At 42.4% G+C, this 13,064-nt stretch overlaps 2 protein-coding genes across 2 annotated transcripts; one reads left to right on the top strand and one right to left on the bottom strand.

The window, feature by feature from the left end:
• Positions 1-467: 467 nt before the first annotated feature.
• LOC115360574 (uncharacterized) lies at positions 468-7,160 on the top strand. The gene is made up of 18 exons (XM_030053552.1): positions 468-476; positions 556-696; positions 1,104-1,298; positions 1,384-1,472; positions 2,000-2,169; positions 2,323-2,461; positions 3,104-3,235; positions 3,592-3,711; positions 3,837-3,945; positions 4,142-4,262; positions 4,361-4,677; positions 4,787-5,114; positions 5,229-5,674; positions 5,760-6,089; positions 6,270-6,446; positions 6,580-6,684; positions 6,758-6,849; positions 6,936-7,160. The coding sequence occupies exons 1-18, from the start codon at positions 468-470 to the stop codon at positions 7,009-7,011; spliced, it is 3,096 nt and encodes a 1,031-aa protein (XP_029909412.1). The 3' UTR covers positions 7,012-7,160.
• A 194-nt stretch (positions 7,161-7,354) lies between these two features.
• On the bottom strand, positions 7,355-13,043 carry dnaja2b (DnaJ heat shock protein family (Hsp40) member A2b). The gene is made up of 9 exons (XM_030053883.1): positions 12,966-13,043; positions 11,904-11,963; positions 11,247-11,476; positions 11,077-11,157; positions 10,772-10,905; positions 10,459-10,655; positions 10,072-10,216; positions 9,228-9,355; positions 7,355-9,091 (listed from the first exon to the last, which is right to left on the bottom strand). The coding sequence occupies exons 1-9, from the start codon at positions 13,041-13,043 to the stop codon at positions 8,903-8,905; spliced, it is 1,242 nt and encodes a 413-aa protein (XP_029909743.1). The 3' UTR covers positions 7,355-8,902.
• Positions 13,044-13,064: the final 21 nt, after the last annotated feature.

Here is a 13,064-nt window from a genome sequence, read left to right as displayed (position 1 = left end):
TGAAGTAGGTACTCCATATGCAGGATACTGTAAAATCAGGTGATCTTGATTCCTTTTCCATTTTACAAAAAAAATAAAGATTTCACTCAAATTTGTGTCATTGTCTTGTCTTTCTTTTCTGTTGACAGAGGAGTTAGAATTAGGTATTATAATTTGGTATTATATAAACAACACATAGGATTATTTCTGACATATGATGCCAGACTGACAACTGACCGACTTGTGAGTTTCAGGCTGGGATCCGCCAACTTTCACTCGTTGTTTTATGTTACAGAGAGTTTCCAAAGTGGCTTTCACGCAGGTGTAATGTGTCACATCGTCATGTATCACATAGCTCTCCTATCTGTCTCCCACTGACAGATAAATGTCACTTTTGTTGCTTGGGAACCTGATCCGACTGTTGTTCCGAAGGCCGCTGTAGCCATAGCGATAACCTGTATAATTCATCAGCCCACGGTAGTGTAAACATGGAGCAGGTAAGACGTGCAAGTTTGGTGGAAGCCCCATTTGTTTTCCATGTTTGTTCACCTCTAATTTGCTTGTGTGTCTCTTTAGGAGTGTATGATTGCAGGTTTGTACCAGTCTCTGGGCATCTCTATTGGATCTGAATTTTCCTCCAAAGACGTGAGTGTCCTCTTCCACAAAGTCTTTCATGTGCCCTCCACCCCAGAGGATGCACATGTGGCCATCCGGAAGGTAGCAGTTCCCTCACCAGTGGATAAATAGACAACTGCAGATTTTTAGCAACAAACATTCACAATATCAGAGCATTGATCATTTGACCAAATCATCATGAATCATTCTAATATAAACGTGTCTTTTTCAGATTGCAGGGCATGACAAGGGCTGGTCCTGCATTGGTGAAAATGTTTTGGATGTTCTCCTAGAAATGGAGAGGGAAAGAGAAAGGAAGGAAAAGGTTCTTAAATTAAATATTCCTCTATTGAATTTTATTTGACAGTGTATGACAATCCCATTTTTCTCTGTGGATTTTTTTTTTTTTTTTTTTGTAGACAAAAAGCTACCTGGATGTGTGTAAGGATCAAACCTGGTTGATTTCATTACTGCTGTGTTGTATGTGAGTCAGTGTTTTTTGTCCTCAGCTCTACTGGGACCTCCAGCTGCTAAATGCAGGGCAACTCAACACTCTGTACATGATGAACATACAAAACATCATCGGTCAGCTGGATCTGGACTGCATGTGCCCACACATACACACAGCCACTTACGAAAAAGCTCACAACAGATCAGATACAAGGTCTGTGCTGTCATGCTCAACCGACAAAGGCCATTCACAGGTATGTGTTTGCACTGTAGCAGCTTTTCGCTCTTGTGGAGGCGGCTGATCCATTTGTCATTACCTGGCTTTCCTCCTGCAAGCAGAAGGAGAGACTGGCAGAGAAAAGAGAGCAGCCGAGGACTGGAAAGGGTGTGTGGAGACTGAGGAGGGCAGCCAGGCAAAGCTGGGCCAGGTAAAGGCATTCAGTCTAAAAGCGATAGCTTTACTGTGTCTTCAAAGTCAAACTTCATATTCTTAGGGCTGGGCGATATATTGAAATTAAGATATCATCAAAATTTTGGATATAATAATATTGTGATATGGCATAAGGGTTGTCTTTTCTTTGTTTTGAAGGCTGGATTCTAGTAAAGTGATAAATTAATCCTGAAATTAATAGACTGTTCTATCATCTGATACCACCAGTTTAATCATCAGATCTATACAAATGATGTTCATAAAAAATCTTTTGTGTAACTATCACCAATACTGATTCCTACAAATATTGTCAGAATATTGATACCAAGGTATTTGGTAACTGATATTGTGATATTTGACTTTGTACATATTGCTGAGCCCTGCATACACTGTAGCCTTTTATCTAATTTTTGGCTAACCAAAATCATGTCCCTGTGTGTGTGTGTGTGTGTGTGTGTGTGTGTGTGTGTGTGTGTGTGTGTGTGTGTGTGTGTGTGTGTGTGTGTGTGTGTGTGTGTGTCTTAGATTGGCAGCAGAGGGGTTGCACAGCATATTTCCCTCTCTGTGGCAGTGTGAGCTGGTCAGAGGCCAGACCTGGGGCTGCGTCTCTCTGTCAGACCTCCTCCTGCTGGTGGAAGTCAAGTATGATGTGGTCACCCACATGCTTTACACAGAGATGCTGCAGGAGCACCACAGTGAGCACAATCAACACTGCATACTGCCATCTCAACATAAAACAGAGCACGATCCGCAGTTTAAATCACACTGGAGACAGCATTGTACCTGCTTCAGTCGCCTCACATCCCTGTTGTGTTTTTGTTGTTGTTGTTGTTGTTTAAACTCCACAGGTCTCAGTGTCTGGGAGACTCTGCTGCCATGGCAACAAGATGAGGAAGAGGAGGGGCTGGAGGATCTGGCAGAGGAGGCTTTGGAATCAGGTGACATGCTGTGTTTGGCTGAGCTACCAGGAGCCTTCAGGGTATACAGGTAACACACTCACATCAGTATCCCGGTATTACTGTGAAGTAAAATTAAAACTAAAATGAAAACAAAATGTTGGACTGAAATAAAAATGAAAACAAAAATTAAACTAAAATTATATTCCATAGTTCCAAAGCAGACTCAAAATACTGTGTTATCATTTTTGGTGTTTGTTTTGCTTCAGTCTGCAGTGTGGACAGAGCAGTGAGTTCAACTGATTTTTTTTATTTATTCATTTATTTATTTATTTATTTATTTATTTTATAAAAAACATAAAACAAACATAAAAACATAGATGGTGTTCTCTCTGAAACATGAAACATGCCACACCAATTGCTATTTTTCCATTAATCAAAAGAATTGAAATCAAAATACAAATAAAGATACAGAAATGAAAACATAAAAGTATAAATGTTGTGGAGAAACTACTAAATTAAGAAACACACCAATAACCTGCTAAATTAACTGTAAATTAATCTAATTTATAAACAAATTAGAACACATATCAATCTACAATAACCGTGACACACATACATGCGTAAAATTAAATGTACACGATTTACATTATATTAATATCTACTATATTAATGTCTAGTACAGATGCTGGTGAAATAGTCTCTATTTGACATGTGATGTTTGCCCCCACAGGGCCAGTGATGGTAGGTTTTTCAAAGGCGGTCCAGATTCCAGGGAAAGGTCATGGTCTGCTATTAATCTCCTGTGTGAGATACACGCATCTCGTCAACAAGAGAGGGATGTGCTCACCGCTTTGAGCAGGAGGTAGATGCATTAGACACCCATCAGACGCAGGTTGAATATTTTTTGGAATCATAATTACAATTTGCATGTTTTGACCTTCTCACAGCATCCAGTAGGTAGTTGTTCCACTTCCAGAAAAGTCAGATACTGCAGATAAGTTACCAGTCACAGAAAATTATACTAAATTGGTTTTAAAATAATTTAATGTGACTGTCAAAACTTTCTCACATTCATTGTTTTTTTTTCTTTGTGGCAAATAGCACATACAGTGTCCAAAATGATTTCCAAATAAATATTTAATTTAGGTCTGACAACCAAAGATGAACACATAGCTCTAACCAGGTCCATAATGAGTTGATCCATATTTTCCCCTTCAGGCTGGACAAGGAGGCCCTGCGGCTGTTGTGTCTCCACATCAGGTCGGCCACTGTCAGAGCTCAGAGAGAAAAAATGTCCTACGCTGCTCTCCTGGCTGCCCGGCAGTCCTGGGAGACATGGTGAGCCAAAACATCCAGAGCGGAAATAACAATGTACCACTGCAGTACTGTAGATCACTTTGCCACTCAAAGTGATGACTGCACACATCCTACCTGTCTCTCAGTCCTTATATCTGTTTGTTCAGGCCGTGTGTTCGCAGTCCATGTAAAACGGAGCAGGCTGCTCTGTGGCTACAGAGTGAGGAAGATGAGGGAAAGGAAAAGAAAGACTTCATCTCAGCATCACTACAGCAGGTGTCATATATTTAGCTTTTTATGGACCGCTGTTTCTGAAGCAGTGAATCGTTTTCTCAAACAAATTAATATTATTGTACCATCATATATTATGTTCTTATGTGAGGTAAAATGTCTTTCCAATAATGAACAAAAGACATACATGACTGTCTAAAAAAAATACAGTGGAAAGAAACCTCTGGCCTCCTCTTGGCAGGCAGTGCTTCATTGGCTGGTGCTGACTCAGGAGCAGGAGAGGAAATATCTGCTAAAGCTGCTGCATGGGGTCTCCCAAGGGGATTTACAGGGGCCAGGTGGCAAAGAGCCTTCAAGAGAGGGTAAAGCAAAGTGTTATTTTTAATTTCTGTGGGCTCTGCTATCACAACTGGTTTGCCTTTGTATCTGCCTAATTGCTGTATTCCCCTTTTTCCTGCAGAGGATAAGGAGAGGCATAATGTTTTAAGAGAAGGCTGTATAAGTAGATTGAAACAAATCCACAACGACCTGCAGACTCACATGAATACCCAAATCCAAAAAGTGCAGAACTCCCATCAGCCTCAACCCAAGTCCCTGCCCCAAACCCTACACACTTATAAGTCATTCCAGCCCCAAATCCAGGCCCAGACCCAGATAGGCAGCACAGCAGGGGGTCCCAAGTCCCAGTGGGATGCATGCGCCGTGATGCTGCTGACCCAGCTGATGGAGCTCCAAGAGGTCCAGGTTGCTGCAGTAATATCAGCAATGCTTGACATGGTGAGTCGCAAAACAATCACAGCATCCTGTTCAAAGCAAGAGCCCACTGCAGGATACGAACTTGTCACAGAAAGGAAATTGTGATGCATTTTGTGTGCCATTGTGTTAGAATGCACAGCGTCTCCGAGCTCTGAGGGACAAGTATGACTCTGAAGTTCAAGAGCAGCGCCTCGCCACTCTGCTGCAACTCCTGACCTCAGCTGCCCTTCTCACTTCAGACTCCCTACTCATCGCTGATCCAACCTTAAACCAGAACAGCAGCACTGAGCAAATCACAGCTCAGGACTGCCGCACTGGGCCACTCCAAGCCCAAAACAGCAGCACTGGGCCACTTGAAGCTCCAAATAGCAGCACTGCTGATTCAATCGGACGGGCAAGAAGAGAACCAAATCAAGCACAAGCTGCAGACGGCATTGAAAAACAAGATGTCTGCACAGGTACTGTGAGCACAGCTGAGCATAACTGCAGAATGAGACCTACATACTCTCAGTCACACACACTTGTAGTCAGAGGTAGTCATATGCAATTACAACTCACTGTGTATTTTCCAGGCTGCGGGGTGGCCATGGAGGACCTGCCCTACTTGGAGATCTTGTGTGTGTCAGAAGTCACAAACATTTCAAGTGATGGACACACTGCAGAAAGAGGGGGAGCCCAGGAGGGACAGGAAGAGGGCAGCCCAAGGAAAACCCCGCAGAACTATGAGAAACAGGGCTCTCTGATTACCCTAGCATGGAGCAAGCCACGAGAGGATGACACTGATCACCAGACAGAGGCTGAAGTCAGAGGCACAACAGAGAACCAGAATGCTGTAAGAAGTATGAAGACCATGGACGGGATAGGTGATGTGCACAACACAGCTGAACAAAACACCCACTGTGAGGAGATGCCAGGAGACAGTCACATGAAAGTGTCACACCCCTCTCTGTTCACGGCTAGTTCCACACAGCGTGCAGACCAGCAATGCAGCACAGAAGGACAGCTGCTCCTTAAAAATGTATAGTAGGCCACATACAGATACAAAAGTGACAATATCTTAAATGATTTTTCCTGTACCATTGACTTGTGATCCTGTGTTGCAGCACTCTGCAGCCCTGGAGCAGCAGACAGTTCCTGATCAGCCAGAGAACAGGGAAACCACCTCTGACAGTGACCTGCCAACGCATGCTTTGGTAGCAGAGACCCTAGAGGTTGGACAGCCATATCGTTTGGCTGAGTCTCTTGAGATTAAGCAGCATGATGATGACCCCTGTTCTGACCTATCCAATGAGACAGCTAATGTGAGTGAGGCTGTGGACAGAGTGCACACTGAGGTGGAAATGAATCCCACCCAAATGCAGTCAGAGCTGTGGGACCTAAAAGAGCCTGAACAGCCTCACCATGAAGACCAAAAATATACCTCACAAGCCACAGTAAGATGACCATTACATTCTTGTCTCCTGAAAACTAAACTACCATTGGTCACTTGAAACAATATCTATTTTGAGGATAAAAACCATCTTCCGTAAACATGCACGGTCATGTGCTTTCAGCATTTCTCCATCATTTATCTACCTTAAAAATTCATTTTGGCACTGTTTCCTGATTTACAGGTAGACAGTAGTTTCTCCGAAAAGGAGACCACGAGGGAATCTGTGATGATGGAGAGAGATCCAATGCTTGAGCCAGTGTCAGTAATGGAGAGAGAGAGGACAATGCGCAGCTTGGTGGACATGCAAAGAAAGGTGGAACAGAGGCAACAGAGAGACAGAGAGAGACAACTACTGAGGGTGAGAGTGAGACAGACACATTAATATTGAAAGGGGATTAACATTAAGAAGCAAGGGAGAAACATAGGGAAATAATGATGGGATCCTTTAATGACCAGAGATGTCACTCTAAGATAGCTCCTGTTCCTTTTAGGTCCAGGAGCGTCTGACAATCATCCAAAACAGGAAGGCAGAGGAAGACCTCCTTGGCCTGAAACAAAGTGACAGGTTACGGCATGTCACAGACAATCTGCCACAGGTAAATGTATGTGTGCACGTGTACACACACATTTAGCCTCTTCATATGTGATAAACATCTGCATGTGTTTCAGGAGGACAAGAGCCAGCAGAAGACAGTTGTCAGAGAGCGACTGGAGCAGCTAAGGAGGGAGCGCTCCTATGTCATGCAGTCCAAACGAGACAGGTAAGAGAAAGCTCTGTGAATCAGTCAGGAAACACTAAAATAATGTCTAACTCCCTCTCCTCTGTCCTTATTCTTTTAACCCTCAGGAATACTGCTGGGTTTAAGGAACTCCTGGGCCCAGTTGCTCTCCAGAGCACAGATACAGAGGACGGAGGAGACTGACTCAGATTCTGCAGTTACATCATTCATCTAATTTGAAGTTTTACCATCTAGCACCAAATCTATCACAATAAATACAATATCCAACAAGTAATATTTCTCATCCCTGTCAAGTTATATAGAACATTAAACCCAATGTGCACATGGCTGATTGTCACCTCTAATTTCTCAAATGCTAATGTCAAGCCACATTCATCTTGATGCATGACTGTGTAGGTTAATGACGTATATATCAGAGATGTGGCTTTCACAGAGAGTGACTTTCCTGTTTGTATGATTATTCATAATGTATCAGGAAAAAAATGTGAATATACATATTTGTGCATCTGAAATAAGACAAAGCCTGCAACCTTATGGTGACTGTTTATTATTATACAGTGTAATTATCATCTTGACAAACATAAGCATCGACATTATTGTCATTAATTTTCAATGACCCCTTTAGTTATCTGTAGACATTATTCCCCTGTGGCCTAAATGACATGTACAATGAGTCACAGAGGTGGGCGTAAACAGTCTACAGAGGTTCCACCAACTCTCCTTCATATTAACATGATACAAGTATAATGGCACAGTTGGCCATTACTCTACTATGTAATAAAGTGTTGTGGACTATAGGAGGGACACCACTGTAGACTGTAAATGCATCTATGGACTACAGCTGGTATTTACAAGTCTAAGGGGATGGGGATATTGAAACAAGTCAATGAACATTAGTTTGGCTAACAACTCTATGATGGGGAGATATGTATAATACAGAGGACAGAGGTGGGACCCAGAGTTTTTCCTGCTCAGGAGGAAGAGCTCTTGGTCCTTGTGAGGGCAGGGGCTATTTAGGCGGGGGAGAGTCTCAACAAATAAACATTCAAATATGTTTTTTCTCTTTAATTGACCTTAAATAGTGTCCACCCACACTGCAGTCCAACACGGAGCAGGAAAACCTATCAGCTGAAAAAGCCGGAACATTCTACAGCAGCTCCCACACACCAAGCCACTGAATTACACACATATGGACACAAGTACGTGTGTGTCCTCAGCTCAAATAAAGACTGCACAACTTATGTTCAAGTTCTGTGGTCTCAAACACACTAACATTCAAACCAACAAACACACAAAAGCTTAAATTTCAAACTAAGAAAACTTGGTGCCTGGCCGAGAGGTGCTATAATTACGGCTTTAGTATTCTAACAATATGACAGCTGGAAACTGATCAGAACCAGGATATCCCCTTTCAGAAATATAAAGGAGTTGAGCTTACAGGAGGAGGTGCCTTATAACCCTGTGTGACTCTCAGCAGGCTATGTAGAGGACATGCTTGTAGGGCTGTGATCAGGTCAGTTCCTTTGACTGCAGGGCACTTTGATAGCAGTAACACTGAAGTTTACATAGTTCTGGTGTCAGATCTTCCTTTAGTGTCCTAACCTCTGGACCCTGGATTTACATGTGTGAGATCTTCAGCAAGAAGCAGCATGCGCTTGTGTGTAACAGACTAAACTACACCTTATACAAGATAGTCAACGATATTTGCATTTTATACACTAGACTGGCGTTTTCCCACAGTGAAAGGTAAAAGCCTAAGATGAATATGGGAAGGTTCAAGTCAAGTTGAGTCAGTGAACGCCTGACAATGGGATCACTGTCTTGCTGGAAGTTTGGATGAGCACTACTGTCCATAAACACAAACGGTGGTCACATATCCAGCAACTCTCTGACTGATGGGCACACAGGAACTGAAGAGAGTGGATGTACGTGTGTCTCCCTTTTCCATGGGAACCAGGAAAGGAAAGACCTGTGCGTGTATGTGCGTCAAGTCTTGATCGGCGGGAGCAGTGGGACTCAAGGGATGTATGCTTTGTTTAATGTGTGTGCACATGTTTATGCAAGAGTTTTTTTTCTATTGGTGTGCGCACTGCACTCCTGGGCCATGATGCCCACCCTCCTCATCAGAGCTATCATTGTAGGCTTCTCTCCTGGCCCCGCCTCCTGAACCTTGACCCCTGTCATAATCTTTCAGGTCAACTTCCTCAGCATCTGCGGAGATCACAGGATTCTCAGCACGAGCAGGGAGCAAGTCCTCAAGCTCCTGAAATTAAAAAAAAAAAAAAAAGATAAAAATAAGTTGAAATATAACGAAACTGCAACCACTGGAGCTTACTTGAAGTAAAGGACATTACATTTTAATTAAACAGCATACGAAAGACTGGGAGTTTGTTACTTACACTCAGTTTTTCAGGACTAATCCAGTTGTTATCAGGGAACTGGACATCAAACTTGATGAAAAGGTCTCCCTTCTCAAATGGGTTTCTATACTGAGGCATTCCCTCTCCCTTCACCATTCGAATACACCCTGCCACAGACACAGGAAAAGGAATGCATAGACAATATGAATTTTGTGATATGATACACATTTGCTTCTTGTAACTGTATTAACTGCACCATATGCAGTGATATCACAAATTACACAAACTCCATTAGTGTATGGCAACTAAAGTCAGTTTAAAAAAAAAAAAAAAAAAAGTAAATGCACTTGACTTTTCCATGCTTTGCTGTATTAAAAAGTTGTTTCTAAATGCAATTATTTGGGATATTATGTTTGACATTACACACAGTGCTCTATTTGAGACTGAACAAGTGTTATGTTTCTCTATTTTAATGTGCTGTATACATAGCATAATTAAAACAAAATGAAAGTACAGTCTGCAAACATATACAGTTTGGACACACATTAAGATATGAGACTAGACAAACCAGTCAGATTTGGTTTCAGTAATGATGTTAACATTTTTGCAATTTTAACTTCATCAAAATAGGTGGTTTTGCTTCAGATCTACAGATTGACAATCAGCGTCCCCTGAGCCAATACATCATTAATTTTGGTGTCTTGCTTTCCAAAAACATTGTTTTTTTCTGCCACATTAAATTCCTATAATTATTTCCTAAAGCCAAGATATGCACCACTAAACCTTTAATAAACAAAAGACAAGAGTGAAGTGACAACAATCTCTTTTAAGAATCATTATGAAAGAGGAGAAACTGATTAAGTCCTTATGAGGCTGTGTTTACCTGGCTCAATGACCTTGCCAGGTGGGTATTTGACAAGCAGCTGGCGTCCATCGAGGTGTGTGACAGTCATCTGAAAACCACAGAGAGCCTCGACCAGGCCAATGCGTTGGGTCATGTGAAGGTCATTTCCATCACGGCGGAATTCCTGATTTAGATTTTTTTTAAAAAAATATTTGTGTTTTTATTTTTCCATTTCTCAAGTTCTTTTTTGATACACAGATTAAATGGATTTGTGAGTATTTTGGAATTAACAAAAATTCTGTTAGAAGTCATGACAAAAAAACAAAAACATTGAACTCGACATGTCAATATGGGGAGCCATCTGTTCACAAAGAGAACACTTTAGGGTTTGTGTGTGTATGAATGTGTGTGTATACGGGGGGGTACCTCATGCTCTTTCTCCTGCAGGACCAGAACTATATCTCCCGGTTCAGTGCCTGGTGCTTGGTCAGCCTCCCCAGAGAACGTGATCTTCTGGCCATGTCTCATGCCTTTGTCCACGTGCACCTCCAGAAGTTTAGTCTCCTTACACACCTTATGGCCTTCACACTTCTTGCAGCGGTCCTTCTCATTTATCACCTCACCTACACTCACAAATATAGATTGTGAAAGTTTCAACAGTGCTGCAATGCACGTAAATGTCTGTCATCAATGTTTATGTACAGTGCAGTCTCTGTGTGGGTGTTTATAGACATATTACCCTCTCCATTGCAGTCTGTGCAGACTGACTGCATCTGCTGAACCATGCCAGGGGCCAGCTGTCTGATCATGATTCTCATACCTCGCCCTCTGCATGCCACACACTTCTGCACTGCTCCCGCCTTACCCCCCTGACTAGAGGGCAGAGTCAGAAAATGAGTCAGGAAAAGATCATGGTTGTAAGGCAGTTTCAACATCCATCCATGCACAACAAAATAACTGTCACCAACATCCATCTGGGATTAAAATCCACAGATTCATATGCTATTTTTAATAATGAAACTGATTCATTAAAAGGAGACTCACCCATTACATGAACCACAAAGAACATTCTTACTGAGCTGCAGTTTGGTGGTTTTGCCGTTGTAGAGGTCTTCAAGAGAAACTCTGCGCAACACAACAATTATAAGATTGTACATTTTCTATATGAGCCACACATTAAAACATCCTCTGACTGCCTCAAAGTAACTACTTACTTCAAAGGGTGGACCATATCCTCTCCTCTCCTCCTGCCTCCATTACGTCCTCCTCTGCCCTGCCCACCCATGAACCCGAACAGTCCCCCCCCAAAGATGTGGGAGAAGATGTCATCCATGCCAGGCCCTCCACCTCCTCCCTCCCGCAGCCCTTGTTCTCCATAGCGATCATAAAGCTCCTTCTTCTCTGGGTTTGTCAGTACCTCATATGCAAAACTTATCTCTTTAAACTGCAAAAGGAAAAACAATTGAGAAAAAAAAAACCAAAATCAGACAGCTGGACACAGTGTGAGGTACTAAAACATACAATGCATCACCAGTGAGCAGCAACCAGTTTTACCTATGTTATTCGACCTACTTCAAAAAGAACTGGCCAAAAGAAAATCAAGAAAATATCTTCATGTCTTGTGTAAGTCACAGATTAGAAGTAATCAAGGTCTCTTGAGAGCGCTTTCACAAGGGAAAGGCCATTTTGCAGTCTTTGCTATGGACCCAGCACTTAGTTATTTTCCTGTCAGGGAACTGCATTATTTGATAATGACAAATGAGCTCGACATCATTCATTGGTCACCAGGGGATAGCAAATAAGCTATTCTTTGTATGTGTGACCACGCTGTTGCTCAATTGACCACACTGGCGTGTTTTGGTGCAACATACCTTGTCTCCTGCATCAGGGTTCTTGTCGGGATGGTACTCTTTCGCCAATTTGCGGTAGGCCTGCAAGCAATCCGAAACACTAACATCAAACAAGGCTCCAGCCAAGAGAGTTCTACTACTAAGGTTAGCTAGCAAAGCACAAGTCTGGATAATCTCTGCTACCTATATAGGCTGATGTTGGGGCCTGCTGTGAGAAAATCATGACACCGCGAAGACGCAAAGGCATTGTTTTGGTACAGAGGAGAAACAGTAACTGCGGTGGCCTTTCTGAAAGTGGAGATTTTATCAAATGTTTGTTGCGGGCCGTATTGCATTTAACGTTATGGCGAAATGCAAATTAGCTTACCTCCTACCAATTTGAAAACGCTATGACTAACATTTGGCAATATATGTAGGTCATGCCGATCAAATTTTAACGGTTCATTTTTTTTTTTTTTTTTTTTAAACCAGATGTACGCATGTAGGCTCCACCGACTTGGACATTGTGTGACATGAGCTAACTTAAGCATCATTAAGAGTTAACTAAAACACAAATACACATAGATACTATAGCGTCATCTCCAGATAAACAAATTCAGAATGTCTGACTCCTACCAAATGCCACCAAAAAAAAGCCATGACCACGCAAGCAGATTAATTTCCCTTGAGTAGCTGCTTTATCTCGTAAGCTAACGTTAGCTTGTTTACTGTGTAACTTGGCAGAAGCTAACGTAGATAGCTATTTGCTGAACTGGCCGTAACAGCCAGCTATCCGGCCAACTAGCACAACGATGACCCACACATTTCGTATTTATCCCAGCCATCCAAATTAGAAAGACATACACTGGGGCTGTCACACCTCGCTGACATTAATCATATTTTACCTCCACGCCACAACACTCTGCCATGAAGCAGCTGCTAGCTAACTCGCAAGTTGTTGCTGAGCATCTTTTGAGCTAGCGTAAAAAGCTAGCACTGAGCAGCTAGCTGGATGCTAGGCCACATTTCACCGGGAGTCTTTCTTCCTTTTCAAATCGTTACTCCTCAAATTATAATCCCGATTCGTTTTCTGGATCCACGTACCTTTTTTAGTTCATTTTCAGAGGCAGATGGCGATACCCCAAGGATGTCGTACAGCTTAGTATCCACAACGTTCGCCATAATGCTAGCCCCGGCTACCAC

The sequence above is a fragment of the Myripristis murdjan genome, chromosome 6 (assembly GCF_902150065.1).
Source record: "Myripristis murdjan chromosome 6, fMyrMur1.1, whole genome shotgun sequence".
Lineage (NCBI taxonomy): Eukaryota > Metazoa > Chordata > Actinopteri > Holocentriformes > Holocentridae > Myripristis > Myripristis murdjan.
This window is presented reverse-complemented; position numbering and strand designations above follow the sequence as displayed.

Bases quoted from the DNA above. Each gene is read 5' to 3' on its own strand.
- LOC115360574 (XM_030053552.1), top strand. The intron at 3,712-3,836 runs GTGAGCCAAAAC...CTGTTTGTTCAG, and splicing joins CGGCAGTCCTGGGAGACATG to GCCGTGTGTTCGCAGTCCAT. The intron at 5,675-5,759 runs GTATAGTAGGCC...CCTGTGTTGCAG, and splicing joins GACAGCTGCTCCTTAAAAAT to CACTCTGCAGCCCTGGAGCA.
- dnaja2b (XM_030053883.1), bottom strand. From the start codon at position 13,043: ATGGCGAACGTTGTGGATACTAAGCTGTACGACATCCTTGGGGTATCG. The intron at 10,906-11,076 runs GTGAGTCTCCTT...TCTGCCCTCTAG, and splicing joins CTTTGTGGTTCATGTAATGG to TCAGGGGGGTAAGGCGGGAG. The intron at 10,217-10,458 runs GTACCCCCCCGT...AATCTAAATCAG, and splicing joins TGCAGGAGAAAGAGCATGAG to GAATTCCGCCGTGATGGAAA.